The 16595-nt window shown below is 46.4% G+C and overlaps 1 protein-coding gene across 1 annotated transcript; it reads left to right on the top strand.

Moving 5' to 3' along the window:
* The first annotated feature begins 9755 nt into the window (after positions 1 to 9755).
* NEFL (neurofilament light chain) lies at positions 9756 to 13143 on the top strand. The gene is made up of 4 exons (XM_053464493.1): positions 9756 to 10784; positions 11468 to 11592; positions 11938 to 12230; positions 12452 to 13143. Exons 1-4 carry the CDS (start codon positions 9756 to 9758, stop codon positions 12556 to 12558), a joined length of 1554 nt encoding a protein of 517 aa, XP_053320468.1. The 3' UTR covers positions 12559 to 13143.
* The last annotated feature ends 3452 nt before the right edge of the window (positions 13144 to 16595 follow it).

Genomic DNA, 16595 nt, shown 5'->3' with positions numbered 1-16595 from the left:
GACGTGGAGGCGGCCATTGTTGTCGGTCATGTGGTATTTTGGGTGACTTTCCCTGCTCAGACACCACACTGAGCTGATTCATTGTGGCAATGCTAATATAATCCTGCTTAATTCTTTCTTCTGTAGTCATTGGAGTGTCTACCTGGGTGATGAAAGCTGAGCAATTCTATTGTCTACTACTTTGTCTAGTAGATTGGGCTAAGGCAATTTCTAGAACGCATACAAATGCATAATATTCAGCTGGCTGACAAATTGTATTGCAATCATATTTATGAAAACTATTTTTTTATGTAACAAATTGTGGGGTACGCTTTAGGAGAAATGTTGAAACCGTAGTGTAAAGTGAGCTGGTTGGTAACCACAGCACGCTCATGTGCTGACACCTAGTGGTGAGATAGTGTAAGGACCGTAACAGAAGCACAATCTCGCACAGATGTTAAAGTCGTTTTGTTTGCTTTTGGCACTACATAAACCAAACAGAGTGACCTACCTATATATATATATACTATACTGTGTATGTATATATATATATATATATATATATATATATCTCATACACACATGCTTTAGTCAGTCTTAATCAACCTTTTTATTCTAGCCCCAGCTCTGGACCTTACCTTTTATCACCTGGTAGGCCAATGGTAGCCATGTCTCTGCTCCCACAGATCTGCTGCTTCCTTTGTGAGCCCGTAGGAAGGAGATCTCCAATCTCCCCAACCACCCTGCTTCCCCTATGGTAGGGCCATCTCCCTATATCTGGCCAAACCAAACCCACTCTTCAAATGAATTGTGATGGACTGGAGGTTAAATATTTCAGCTCATCTAAAAACTCAAGGTTTAGGGAATGAATCTTATAATGTATGTAAGAATGAGCATGAATCTCTGTGTCTCTAAACTGGACCTGATACAGGCTTTATTTAGTGATTTAGATTACTCTACATTCGTTTGATATTGATAACTGGTGGACTGGCCATCTGGCAAACCACGCAAACGGCGGCGGTCACCTTTACTTCCATTTGTGCAGCAGATCCGATCCCTTATTGTGATGCTGATGGCTGTGCGTAGGCTATTTATCGGCCACTGGCCTAAAAGTGCCAGGGCTAACTGAAATCCCCAGTCTGGTCCTGGTCTCCATTATTGAAAGGCCACTCAAATGCCATATGTGACATTGCGCTGTAAATTAGGATACTGCTTGATATAGGGCAGTTTTCTGAATTAAGGTACTGTAACTAAGTTTGTGGCAATTAGTTGTATAAATGAGACGCAGTTTTACTTCATTTATGACCTGTCTTGGAATTTGAGGCTCATTAAATACCGTATATGTAATGGCCACTAGATGTCGCCATCATCACTGCATTGATTTAATGCCAATGCATTGTAGTTTACAGCATGGAGATTTGGGATTTCTAATTAAATAATTTCACTGGATAAAAAATGACCTCCTACTTTAACGACGAGTTTTGTTTTCAATGCACTGACGTTAATTAGAGATTAAAAAAAACATCAGTGATCTTTTGCAATGCAAGAATCAAGGTCAGACAAAAAAAAACTCCAGACACAGTCAAATGAGTGAGGGCTAGAACTCCAATCATGTGTAACAAGCCGTTGGATAGCTGAGCATGATAGGGGTTATAGTACACCACAGTAGGCATGTCAGAGGTTGCTCGTTCCAAATATCAGTCATCTTAGAGATTGACATTATTATTTATTGATTTATATAGCGACATCAGATCCCGCTGTACTCCAACCTAGGAGTGGCTATAGATTTTTAGTTGGCCTAACCCAAAAGATTTTGGGGTGGTAGCTTCTATTACACACCCATTAACGTACACCAATGCAGCTAAGCCAGATGAGGAGAGGTTCACGGTCTTCGGGAGCTAAGGGGTTAATGCATTAAGATGAGACACGTCTAGGTTATGGAGTAGACAAAAAAGATGGCAAAATCCTTATGGCTTTTTTTTCATTGATTCCTCGTTCTCTTTAAGCGGAAGAAGCCCAGGAGCTGATCATCTTCTGCAGCCTCAGCAATGGAAATCAATGGCATTGCTCAGGCCTGATTAACCCCTTCATTATAAGGTCACCTTGCAATGAAGTACTCCCTAGACGACTCAAATGAAAATTCCAGAACCACTTTATGACAATAGTGGGAAAATCAAAGGAAACCATATTGAATTTTTTTTCAATAGTTTACAACACCAGAAACAGCGCAGGTTCACTGCAAGGAGATGTTTTCACTGGGTAACTAATGTAATAGACCAAGGAGGAGCTGTAGATATCGCCTATCTAGATTTTAGTAAGGCCGATAAATACATTACAGTGTTTGGATTTTAAAATAGTTGGCTAAGGCAATGGTATGGAGGAAGGACTTGTGGGGTACCTCAGGGATCAGTACATTTTTTAAAATTCAGTTTTAGCTATTTGAATTTATTAGTAATTATGACAAAAAGGTCTCAAAGGCAAGGTGTGCCTGTTCCATGACTTTACAAACGTCTGCAGCATGGCAGGAATTCCTGGTGGAATAAGCCAAAAGGGTAATTTGGGCAAATAAATATTGTAGAAGTTGCAGTTCAACGTTGATAAATGTAAAATAATGAACTTGGAATGCTGAGGGTCCGGACCAATTTTTCTCGTGGGTGGCTGTCCTGTATTTTTTGGTTTTGCATGGTGACCTTCTAAGCGGTTTACACTTTACCAAGGAAAACCTATACATTTTATTTTCTGGGAAGTAAAGCTATTCATAGATACAAAGGTAAAACCATGTATCCCTTGATAATGGTAAAAATTAAACCCCCAATAACATACTTTCACCCATATTATTTCTCTATATGGGCTAAACCAAATATCAAAAGTAAAAATATAAAAACTAAGTAATTCAAAAATTATGCTAACGAAATTCAAAAATACACATTTAAGTTTTGAGGGCAACGAAATATTATACTTAAATTACAGTTTATGGTAAATTGCATTATAAATTATTGATGTCTATAGGTTTTATTTTTCGTTTTTTTTTTTTTTTTTTTAAGAGTAAATTTACCTCATCGTCACAATCACTGAACCCTTCATATTGGCAGGAATCAGTGCATTTTCCAGCATACTAGCCGGCTGATCTCAATAGAGCCATCACTTATTTTCTGTACCGCTTGCTCTATGGATCAGTCTGTGTCTGCCTACTGGAAAGGATTTCTTACAATCGCTAGAAGACAACACGTATCAGATAGGTGGTTGGCATCCGGGGTCCATTTTGCCAACCACATGTCACATTTGGAAGGTTGGTAGATAGGTGGAACAGCCTTTCAACAGAAATGGTAGATGTATAAAGTAATTGGGTCCAGACTATTAAACTAAGAATGTGCTTATTTTACTACAATCAAGTCACAATTTCATCCACATTTACACAATACGATGCGTCCTCGGTTTGTAATTTCTGTCCCATCAGCATCTCTGAAAGATTCATTTTGGATGAGCAGCAGGAGGATCTCGCTCTGCAGTGCAGTAAGCCCACTATCCCTAACGAGCTGGAGCCGGGCAAACCGCCACGTGCAGCAGATTGGGACCCCCACAGAAGTGCATTCAGTGCATTGACAGTCTGACAGCTGCTTAACCTGCATTTTGTTTCATGATGCTCCTGTAATGTGGCTGATATATACTGTGTATATATATATCTATATAAATATAAATGTATATATATTCAAACCATGAAAGGTCGAACAAAAGCATAAAATATAAACATACTGTATATAGACACATATTAACCTTCTTGCAGTGTAAAAGTTATTTTTCTTATTTTTTTAATATAAAGTTTTCTTTTGAATTCCACTGACTGCTATTGGATGTTGGATTTATGCTCGCAGATTACCGTATTGGCTCGGATATAGGCCGCCCCCGTATATAGGCCGCACCCTAAAAGTTTGGTGCTTTTTTAAAGAAAAAGTTTTTTTTCTTTAAAAAAGCACCAAAAAAAAACATGCTGCCACTCTGTCCCCCCCCCCCCGAGATATGCTGCCGCTGTCCTCCCTCCCCGAGATACGCTGCCGCTGTCCTCCCTCCCCGCTATACGCTGCCGCTGTCCTCCCTCCCCGAGATCCGCTGCCGCTGTCCTCCCTCCCCGCGATACGCTGCCGCTGTCCTCCCTCCCCGCGATACGCTGCCGCTGTCCTCCTCTGCCCCCCCCTCCTCGACTTACCGGAGCAGACTCCCGGGTGTCTTGCGGGGCCGGCGAGGGACATCTACGCAATACGCGTATGCAACTTCCGGTACCGGTACCGGAAGTTGCATGCGCGTATTGCGTAAATGTCTCCCGCCGGCCCCGCAAGACACCCGGGAGTCTGCTCCGGTAAGTCGGGGGTGGGCAGAGGTAAAACGCTTAGATAACCTCCCGTGCCGGCAAGTGGGAAGTGCTGGCAGGGGAGGCTGTCTGAGCGTATCGGGGAGAAGGATGCAGGTCCCCTGCACCGCTGCGGGGGTTCTGTATCTTAACCCCGCTGCCTGCCCGGCGCCCGGGACTGCATGTCCCGGGCGTTGGGCGCTAGAGCCCGAATATATAGGCCGCACCCCTACTTTAAAAACTTAAAGTGGGGGAAAAAAGTGCGGCCTATATTCGAGCCAATACGGTATTTTTCCATATATTTTTCTGCATTATTTACATGGTGATTAGTAACTGATTTATAGATTGAAAGTGCGGTTTTCACACACATATAACACATATTACTATTTTACTTTGAGATGATTTGTATGTGTAACCCCTCAGGGGATTATAGTGACTGCTGCTGTGTCACTGACTCACCTGCAGTTCTTATGGAGTGGCCAGCAGATGGCGAACTGCAAAGCACATGGATGAGGTGAAAAGGGGGCCATTGGAGTTTGGGGAGAGGAGTTCAGAGTTGGATGCTAAAGGTGGAGGACGTTTGCTGAGAGAGAATAAAGGTGAGAGAGGCCTGGGGAGAGTGGGCTGCCTGAAATCCATACTCAAACGAGTGCTGCAGCATCCTGGCAGAATCCTCCTGCAGACAGTCCCAAGATACAGAGCTGTTTGCAGCAGAGTTTGCAGTGAAGAGGTTAAAGGCTGAACTGCCCTGATTGCAGACTGTGGAGTGCTAAACCCAAAACCCCTCTCCCTGTCTCCACAACAGGGCACCCTGAACTCAGCCACACAAATAAAAGACTTTACTGACATACTGAAAGTTTTCCATATAAGACAAGCCCTACTGTGGAGTGAGATTACTTACGGGCCCCAACCATGGCCGGCCAAGGACATAGTGCCGCCTGGGGCAGAGTTTGAAATGCCCCCCCCCTGCCGACGCCACTGCTCATTATCTACCCTCCTCCCTCCCTATTATCTACCCTATCTCTCCCCCCTTTGTACTTCACTTACCTTCCAGCAGTCTTGCGGCGAGAGTCTCCATGCTCTACCGCCGTGTGCGCTGCTTCACTGGTGAGCGCCGGAAATGATGTCATATTCCGGCTCTCAGCATTACAAGCCGGCACCGAGACCGAGCTAGAGGGCTCGCAGAGGAGAGAGAGAGAGACAGGCCCCAACTGTGTGGTGTGCACCAACTAAAGGTACCCAGTGGCCGCTAGGGCGAAGATTAGGGTGGGCCGCAGTGATTGTTGTAGGTGGGTGAGCCTCATACTGTATATTGCATATTCTGTATATTTCATTCTGGGTGGAGGCACTGCCACAGTTACTTACCCCAACTCCCAGGTAGCAGAGGCTCAGGATTGGCCTGCAGAGGGCAGTAACTGGGGTAAAGGACCACAGAGATATTGTTGGGCCTACCCAAAAACCTGTTACATATGTTTTACACGTGTCTCTGTGCTTGTACGGTTTAATGTGAATGTGTCAGGAAATGTATAGTTTAATCTTGAAATAAAATAAATGATGTTTTTTGAAGTCTTAGAATTCCTATATCAACATCCCGCAGCCAGGAAGCCGCAGCTACAGGAAAAGAGATACTCTGCAAGAAGGAGCTTGGATCTCTGTTTCTGGAAGTTAGTGGGGGTTTATTCAGCTCGGACTCTCTGTAATAAATAAACTCAGCTTGGACCTTCTTACTGAATAATGGAGGGAGTATTTCTGCGGGATGTCATAATATCATACCTCCCAACAGTCCTGAATTAAAGAGAAATGTAGTAATCCTACAGAGCAGCCAGCGTTTTAGTAATGCACACTGTGTATGTGAATGTATATATAAATATATATACAATGGATGTATGTATGTATATATATATATATATATCCTCTATTCTATGTATCCTCTCATTCACTCGCTCTGCACCACTCCCCATTCCCATGGCTCCTCTACCCCCCGTCTCTGAACTTGCTGCAGTGTTGAATATTTGCCAGAGAGACTGCAGACTCTTCCTGCAGCTCGTCCTGTACCCTCCCCGTACCGAGGACACGGCTCAGCTCCGCAACCACACCTCAAGAATCACTCCAACCCCCATCTCTCCCCAGCCAGCAGTGACGTCCGTGCCACTTTAAACAACTTTCTACCTTTAATCACCAAGGGCTGCATAGCCATGTCCTGGATACAGTGAACATCTCGGCACATATCCATCCGGGAATCTGCAGACAAAGCTTTCTGAGCATAAGGACAGGAAAGCAACCCATGAAAAATCAGCTGCGGTGCACTACTACTCTCATCACACCTATGAAGCCTTTTTATGACAGAGTGCGATGTGGATTAGAAATACGCTGGACCCATGTCACTGACCATGCACACAAATACACACGACCATACACACGGCCACACACACGACCACACACACACAACCTTCGAGGTCCCCTTTTCAGATAGACCTTTTATAGCTATGTGCTGCACTAACATGAAAGGATAATAATAATAATAATACCTATAATAATGCTAATAATAATACTAATAATAATTCTCCTATCTGATGTGATCAGGATGAGTTAACGGAGGAACAGTTTTGTGGCTCAGGTTCTCGGAAACAACGCAATTCTCGTGCACAGAGGTAAAAAGCAGAGCAATCAGGAGAAATATTGCATAGCGGTTGCTATGGGGATTACATCACTTTGACCACTTTGGACCAGGATTGATCTTTATAAATAACCTTCAGTTTATTAAAGGAAATAATGACTTGAGAATTACCTTTTTTCACATCTGAAAGTTAAGATGACCTTTAAAATAGCTTGGCGAGTAGCATAGAGTCATCTTTCCAGGTAGGGTAGGTGGGGTCCTCTGGGATCCCGTCCACTTCAATGGAAATTCTAACTCCCTTTCATTGAGTTCTTCATGTTCTTATCTACTGTGATAGTAACGAGGAGTCGGTTTCCGGGCACTGCAAGCAATTTGACTAACAGTGATTCCACATGCAGCTCACAACCAACTGCACAAGTGCCCATTGATTCCCAGGAGCCCCAACTCATGATGTTTAGTGAATAGGGGTCAATATAACAAATCAGTGGAGCAGGAGACTTTGCATTGACTATGGCAGAGTTCGTGATATCAAGTGATCCCAGTTACTTTCCCCAGACCAGGTTCCCCTACACTCACATTAAGCATTCTTGACTTGATAACATAGAATAACATCATATTTGGTTTCCATAGAAGCACTCGGGAGAGCGACCACCTAGACACGTATGCATTCCACATGTTGCATGTAAAGTGCTCCCCTGCAGCGTGAAGGAATGTATAGTAAGTACCTGGAGCTGCTTCCATTGTATGCAGTACCAGCAGCGAGCACCTTTACACATGGAGTGCCGGGATATGATGCAGGGGGTCCAGCACCCAAACTAAATAAATCACCTGCAGCTCTCAATAATTAGTACTAATTATTATTATTAATTAATTATTTAGATGTCTTCCAATCTATGGACAAACTTTCCTTTCTCTGCCAAACAAAAAAAATCGAGTAGCTCTCCTCCTGTCTATGCAGCAGGAGCTCACAGAGTAATATAATCATAATTGGGGTTCCATCCAATTCAAGTAACTGATCCCACCTTACAACCTGGCCTAAAAAATACATAAAAACACATGATGTCTCCCCTCCAAGAGCACAATGAAGCCGCGTCTGCCTGGTGCATAAGGGCAGAACTTCACTCGTTTGGTTTTGGACAACACATTTGGTTTCCTGCATTTTTGGTTTGGAGGGCTTTTTCCAATCGGAAACAAAATTTGCTTTCACTCGCTCTCACTCGCTCTCTCTCACAATCTCATTGACACTCTCTCACACTCTCTCAATGTCTTCCTGCCTTCTCTGTTGACCCCTTATGTGTCCCTGTCTCCTTTCCTCCAGCTTCACTTCTTCTCTTGCCTCATTCTTCGTCCGCCTCCCGGATCCTCTTTCTTAGTCCGCTTTTCCTTTGGTCCTCTTTCTTAATCTGGTTCTCCTCGTGTCTTCTTTATTCGTCCACTTCACCGTTAATTAGGCCTTCTGGTGCACTTCCTTAAAAGGGTGGAGCCTCAGAACACACACTCTCTCCTTATTGGAGGGACTGGGGAGAGACTGTCCCCATTGCCCTTTTGCGTAAGTGCTCCGAGCGGAGCTGGTGAATGGACCAGCTACAGGGGAGATCTTTGATGCCGGCTCAGCACGCCCTCCAACTGAGTGCAAGATGATGATGTTATAAGGCACAGTGCGTCATTTAATGCAGTGAAGATGCTGGGCCTAGGGTTGCTGCCATTGAGTAGTGGTGTTGGAGGGAGCCTGAGGGATTGGTGCCCACTGGACCAACTGGCGTAACTAGAGGGGTCGCAGTGGTTGCCCCTGGCATGTTGAGACAGGCGCGTATTGGGGTCACATTACATCCCACATTGTGGGAGCAGCCAGAGATTAAGGCCCTGTGGTTTCTAGTTGCGGCCCTGACTGGACCTGCTGCTCCAGGCCTCGGCAGGCTACGCGCTGAACGCCCAAACCCTTCCTGGAAGTAATGATTTCACTCCCTGGCGGCATTCGCTCTGCTGCAGCAAAGAGCTTTCTCTATGAAATCAATAACATACAGCTTGCATGGATGGCAAACTCTGACTCTTCAGCAGACTACAATCCCGATAATGATCAAGCATAAGAGCGTATTCAGAGGATGTATGCCTGTGATGGGAGTTGTAGTCCATAGCAGCGTATTATGTGCCATTTTAACACAAAAAAACAAGCCAATGATTTGCCAAAAATGCACCCTTTGGGCAATAATCCCAGAACTCGGAGCTGCTGATTTCACTGGTGTCAGCTCCAAATAACCCACTCGTACCCCACAAAGCAGAATCTGAGTGTCAGCCTCTTAGATTGAGATGTTTTGAGTGGGGCATCTGTGATGTCAGTGGGGTAGGGTTGCAGTGGCAGTGGGGGCATTCCACCCTTCTTGTTTTGGTTTGCCACATTCTGAGTGGGCAGCTGTGCAGTCAGTGGGATCATGAACTTTCCACTCTCTGTGTTTTGAGTGGGGCAGCTCTGATGTCAGCGGGGTAGGGTTGCAGTTACAGTGTGAGCTTTCCACTCTAGTGTTTTAAGTGGGGTCACTCTGCAGCTTTCCACTGTTTTGAGTGGGGGATGCTCCCCAGTCAGTAGCAGTCCCCTTTTAGTTCTGAGTGGGGCATCCGTGCAGTCAGTGTGAGATTTCCACTCCCGTGTTTTGCGTGGGACGTGCTGCAGTCGGTGGCAGTGGGATCTGAGTGGGGTGTCACAGCCCTGCACCACCCGATTGGTAACCGGTCTCTCCCCGCAGCGGCGCAGTCCCCGCCCCCCCACAACGCACCCTATATAAAGCAGCGCTCCGGCGGAGTCTCGCAGTCCTCACCATGAGCTCGTACAGCTACGACCCGTATTACAGCTCGTACAAGCGCAGGGTGGTGGAGAGCGCCCCCCGCATCCACATCAGGAGCAGCTATGTGTCCCCCAGCAGGAGCAGCTTCTCCCCGTCCATCTCCTCCGTCCGCAGGAGCTACACCGCGTCCTCATCACACTCATCCGCCCTCATCCCCAGCGCCGACTCCTTCGACCTCAGCCAGGTGGCGGCCATCAGCAGCGACCTGAAGGTGGTCCGCACCCAGGAGAAGGTGCAGCTGCAGGACCTCAATGACCGCTTCGCCAACTTCATCGAGCGGGTCCACGAACTGGAGCAGCGCAACAAGGTGCTGGAAGCCGAGCTGCTGCTGCTGCGCCAGAAACACAGCGAGCCGTCCCGGCTGCGCGATCTCTACGAGCAGGAGGTCAGGGAACTGCGTCTGGCGCAAGAAGATGCCGCGGGGGAGCGGCAGAGCCTGCGGGCGGAGCGGGAGAGGCTGGAGGAAGCGATGCGGGCTATGGAGGGTCGGTACATGGAGGAGTCCCTGAGCCGAGAAGACGCAGAGGCCAGGCTCATGGAGCTCAGGAAAGAAGCCGATGGGGCAGCCCTGGCAAGGGCCGAGCTGGAGAAGCGGATGGACAGCCTGCTGGACGAGATCGCCTTCCTCAAGAAGGTCCACGAAGAGGAACTGGCGCAGCTGCAGGCGCAAATCCAGTACGCGCAGATCTCGCTGGAGGTGGACGTGTCCAAGCCGGACCTGAGCTCGGCTCTTCGGGACATCCGCGCTCAGTACGAGAAGCTGGCGGCCAAGAACATGCAGTCCGCGGAGGAGTGGTTCAAGTCCCGCGTCACCGTGCTGACGCAGAGCGCCGCCCGCAATACTGACGCAGTGCGGGCCGCCAAGGACGAGGTGTCCGAGAGCCGGAGGCTGCTCAAGTCTAAGGGACTGGAGATCGAGGCGTGCAGGGGGGTAAATGAGGCTCTGCAGAGGCAGATCCAGGAGCTGGACGACAAGCAGAACGCAGAGATAGCGGGCATGCAGGTACCGGGGCTGGGGAAACGGGGGCATTTAATAACATAACTCAAAGTGGTAGAAAAAAGCCCAAAATAAGTTAAAATAAGAGCTTTAATAAATATAAATGTGCACAGTGCCAGGGAGACTGCAGCAGATTGTAGAGTAGTCTGGCTCTGAACGGGTTAACCCAGATGAAACGCAGGGTGACAGCAGAGTGCAGAATAGGGGAGGGGGAGGAGAGCAGATCAGCACCTTGGACAGAAGCCGGAGTGATTTATACAGAGCAACTCTGGAGTAAGGGTCTGACGTGGAGCAAACGTCATTCTGGACATTTAACTCCTTGTCCCCTGTGTTCTGGCAGATCTCTGCGTCAGATCTGCCAACAGAAGGCTCTGTGACAGAGACAGCAAGGAACAGGGCAGGGGCGCTTTACTTTTTACTTAAGATGCAATGTAATGAGGTTTTACTTTATTGAGAGGGTGGTAGATGAATGGAACTGCCTCCCACCAGGTGTGGTAGAGGCTAATACGGTGAGGGAATGTAAACATGCATGAGATGGGCATAAAGCTATCCTGAATCTGAGACCAGACCAAGGACTGATCAAGGTCCGAATCTTTACATGAAGAAAAATGTGCAGACTAGACGGGCCGGATGGTTCTTCTCTGCCGTCAGATTCTATGTTTATCTCCAGATCCGGTTCTTCTCCGCAGGAAGCTATAAGTAATCTAGAAGAGGAGCTGAGGAGCACTAAGAGCGAGATGGCGCGGTACCTGAAAGAATACCAGGATCTCCTCAACGTCAAGATGGCCCTAGACATTGAGATTGCGGCATACAGGTAACCGGCAGTCAGCGGCTCGGGGGGCTCCTTTATATCCGGTAACATATTTCACTAGCGGCCGATCCGTTAAAGGTGCTGTCCCACTACTCTCCAGCACGAGAAGCAAATACATCTTAGCAGATCTGTCATCTACTGAATGTTTGATCGCCTAAGAACAAGACAGAAACTTTTAGGAAGCATTTCAGTTTCTATGGAAACAGTGCCTGCGTCTGTGTCACATGACAATGAGGCAACACCTTACATGGGTAAAGGGTTCTTGCATTGAACAGTACTGGGAGTGATGTGAGTAGTAGGGCGTTCTGCCTCTGCATTCCCTGAAAGATGTCTCTGTTTCACTTGTAGGAAACTTTTGGAAGGAGAAGAGACCCGCCTGAGTTTTTCCAGCGTCGGCGCCATTACCAGCGGCTACACGCAGAGCACCCCAGTTTTCGGGCGCTCCGTGTACAGCCTGCAGAGCAGCTCATACGTTCCGAGTCGCACATACGCCACCTACTACTCCAGTCACGTCCAAGAAGAACAGCTGGACATAGAGGAGACTATTGAGTCATCCAGGGCAGAGGAAGCCAAAGCGGAAGCTCCAGAGGAGGAAGAGGCTACAGAGGAAGAGGAAGGAGGAGAGGAGGCTGATCAAGAAGGTAAACCTTGGGGCAAAAACATGTTAATTTAGACCATACAGTAATAATTGGTTACATTGAAGATGCTACATTGTTTTCTAGGGTTTTGACTCAAAATAACTGTTTTGGAGAATATAGGGAATCTGAAAAAATAAGGCTTCTGCATTAAGAGATTAATTGTAATGCTCAGAATTATTTCTGTATTATGTCAGCATGTGTCAATGTTGTGTTGGCCGTTACAGCTGGGGAGGAAGAGGAGGAGGCCAAGGAAGACGATGCTGAAGAAGAGGGTGAAGAAGAAAAAGAAGAAGATGCTGCAGAAGAGGAAGAAAGTTCGGATAAAAAGTAGTAGATTGTACGGGAGAATAAAAGTGTTTCGGCAGCCCGTAGGCCGTGTACCCAGACGCACCCGGCTACCCCCGTCACCTGGATAATTGTATTATTGTAGGTGGCTACAGCAGAGTCCTACCCCCCCCGGCCCCCGCAGTGCATGGTGAATACAGATTCGTTTACAACCCAGAGATTCCCGTTTACCTTCAGTGTACAGAAAACCCACCGAGGACACGAATCCAGCCTCCTCGCTACCGCAGGGGCAGCCCTGAAACATGTATTCTAACCATGAGAACACCACCCGACGCAGCTTGGAACATGCGCATTGCCGGAATTCTGTGGTTTAACCCTTCCTATGACTGGAAGGTTAAACTTATGGAGCTCCCATAGTTTGCTGCAGAGTTCCCTGCGTCTGAAGTGTCTTCTGACCCCGTTATGTACATAGTCAGGAGGCGCTCGTTTGGCAGCGAAGTTAAGGTGACCCCTCAGCTATTCCATTCTCCCCCCTCTGCACTGTGAGCTAACAGAGAGTCGCAGATCAATGGCTTTTGTGGATATGTGCAATAAAGAGGCTAAACAGCATTCTCTCCCTGCCAGCTGCAAACACGTGTATTGTATATATTCCTATTCCTGTCTAACAATGATAAACAGATTACTGCCTGAGCCTGTCCTGATAATCTGCAGTCACATCCCCTTACATTACATACAAACCCAGCGCTGTCTGAGCCTGTCCTGATAATCTACAGTCACATCCCCTTACATTACATACAAACCCAGCGCTGTCTGAGCCTGTCCTGATAATCTGCAGTCACATCCCCTTACATTACATACAAACCCAGCACTGCCTGAGCCTGTCCTGATAATCTGCAGTCACATCCCCTTACATTACATACAAACCCAGCGCTGTCTGAGCCTGTCCTGATAATCTGCAGTCACATCCCCTTACATTACATACAAACCCAGCGCTGTCTGAGCCTGTCCTGATAATCTGCAGTCACATCTCCTTACATTACATACAAACCCAGCGCTGCCTGAGCCTGTCCTGATAACGCACATCCCCTTACATTACATACAAACTCAGCACTGTCTGAGCCTGTCCTGATAATCTGCAGTCACATCCCTTACATTAGATACAAACCCAGCGCTGTCTGAGCCTGTCCTGATAATCTGCAGTCACATCCCCTTACATTACATACAAACCCAGCGCTGTCTGAGCCTGTCCTGATAATCTGCAGTCACATCTCCTTACATTACATACAAACCCAGCGCTGCCTGAGCCTGTCCTGATAACGCACATCCCCTTACATTACATACAAACTCAGCACTGTCTGAGCCTGTCCTGATAATCTGCAGTCACATCCCTTACATTAGATACAAACCCAGCGCTGTCTGAGCCTGTCCTGATAATCTGCAGTCACATCCCCTTACATTACATACAAACCCAGCGCTGTCTGAGCCTGTCCTGATAATCTGCAGTCACATCTCCTTACATTACATACAAACCCAGCGCTGTCTGAGCCTGTCCTGATAATCTGCAGTCACATCCCCTTACATTACATACAAACCCAGCGCTGTCTGAGCCTGTCCTGATAATCTGCAGTCACATCTCCTTACATTACATACAAACCCAGCACTGTCTGAGCCTGTCCTGATAATCTGCAGTCAGTTCAATTTACTTCTAATGTTATGGAAATCATTTCCAGTTGCCAGCCTACTCTCAAAGTGCCAGTTTCTACATTCCGGACACCTATCCAATGTCCCAGGTAATTTGACACCACACAGCGTCTCTGATACTTATGTGGTCATTATGGTGATGTCACGTAACACAATACCAAGGCCCCACCCCTTTGTGCAGTGCCAGGGCGAGTACATTCCCAGCTGCAAGAAACTACTTGACTCACACCCTGCATCTTGCATGCAGCAGGGTCACAGTTCACTTCTACTGAAAAGGCTGAGAGTGATGAGAGTGAGCAGGCAATGGATCCTGTGGCTGAGAGTCCTACCATCAGAGTGCCGAACGTTTGGAGGTTATTTATGGTGACCTTTCATTTGAAAGGCCATTTAAAGCTATGTTATTATAATTATATTGTGATTTATTAGTAGTTTAAACTCCAGGGCCGTATACAGCCCTTGGAATTTATTATTATTATCATTATTATTATTTATTGTTTAATGTGGCGTCATAATATTCTGTACAATAGGAAATACACAGTAATTCACAGATCCCATCTTTGAGGTTGCTTTAGTACATCTTACCTAACATTGGGAAGTTTGTCCAGCAAGAAGGCCTGAGCTGGCCCTGTAGAATGTATACTTGAATGGGTGAGAAGACTAGAGAAATCTCATAAATGTAACCATACAGTATACGGGGTCAGATAAACTAACACCGTAGCAGCCATCTAATTCTGGAAATGCTGCGACCAGTTATGATAACCTGCTTCTTCACTTGGAATCTACCTGGAAACATCTCCGCTCGGGTGGAGCGACCCCAGTGTAAAGTTTTAAAAGTGTTTTTTTTTTACTCTTCCAACAACCAATTAAATGTTTCCGTTGGTTGCTATGGTGATAAGATCATTCTTAAAACTTAAGACAGTAATTGTTCTTTCTAAATAACCCCCATATACTTATTGAGTTTATTATGAATAAGAACCACTGCAACCCACATCCACGTACTATGTATGTTCTGTGACGCTCACAAACAGATGCAAGTTCTGTGTTTCTCTAGCCATCTCCATGACCTCTCGTGTTCTACGTGGCTCCGATCATGGCTCAGGGGGCCGGAAGTTGACAGTTGGCCAACTTCCGGCCCCCTGAGCCATGATCGGAGCCGCATAGAATACGAGAGGTCATGGAGATGGCTAGAGAAACACAGAATTTGACAGCAGATAAGAACTCTTTGGCCATCTAATTTTTTTTGTTCTCAATCGTTAACTAGTCCTTGGCCATATGCCTATCCCAACCATGTTTAAATTCCTTTACTGTATCAGCCTCTACCACTTCTGCTGGGAGGCTGTTCCACTTATCTACCACTACTCAATATAGTAAAACGTCCTTACATTACATCTAAGCCTCTAACCTTCTAGTTCTAGATCATGACCTCTTGTTCTCCCTTCTGTACTTCATTAAATCCCTTTAAGTATTTAAATGTTTCCTTCCTGATAATCTTTTCTCCCAAGAAACGGACCTTCTCTGCTCTCTCTGAGAAATCACCAATAAAGTGACTTCTGAGTAAGGTCAGCAGATATTAAACCGGGGATTCAGAGACGGCTCTACTTTAACATCACGGCGTCTAGAGGCATTTTGGACAGCACGGTTTTAAGGCTTTGGGCGAACAGGTGTCCCCTCTGGTCTTAGTCTTATTATCAAATGGAGGTAAAAAAATTAACCCTTGGTAAATTGTGTTCTTCTGGACATGCTAGATACCTGCATCAATTTATTATAATGGGGACCCTATTTAATGATCCTCGGCTTATGTCTTTAATTTTGCAGATGGGGCACAGTAGTCCTCATGATGGGTGGACGGTGAGGAGTTAAATCCGGATCTCCCATCACATATAGAATGATAGAAGGGACACTGAGTACTTCCTCAGGATAAGCTGCAGCCTCACTAAATCTTCCTGACATGTTTTTATTACAGAGTGAGATCAGAAGGGACTCCTTCCAGAAGCGACTCTGCCAAACGGAGCTTTTATCCTGATATACTGCATCTCTCTACAGCGCTTTCAAATGCAGAATTGCACCCTGAAGTTAACCCATTAAGTGCAGGGTCGTGAGCAGCAGCTTTTAACTCTGGCACTCAAAGAGTTAAAGCGCAAACTACCTTACCCTGAGTGTTAGTGTGTTAAAGGATAGAATTTACCGTGGATCATCGAATGGATTAACTATTTCCTATAATGAAAAATGGCTGCTCCGGGGGTCCGGCAGTGTGTTGGTCGGTTGTAGAGGAGCAATGAGTTGTCGTGCAGTTGTCATGCAGTGCGTTCGCTGTTGGATGGGAATGTTGGTGGTCAGGGACAAAGGGATGAGGATCTCAAATTGGGATAATAACGCCCCCAA

This window comes from Spea bombifrons, chromosome 4 (genome assembly GCF_027358695.1).
Source record: "Spea bombifrons isolate aSpeBom1 chromosome 4, aSpeBom1.2.pri, whole genome shotgun sequence".
Classification (NCBI taxonomy): Eukaryota; Metazoa; Chordata; class Amphibia; order Anura; family Pelobatidae; genus Spea; species Spea bombifrons.
Note: the sequence above shows the minus strand (reverse complement) of the source record. Positions and strands in the feature narration are given on the sequence as shown.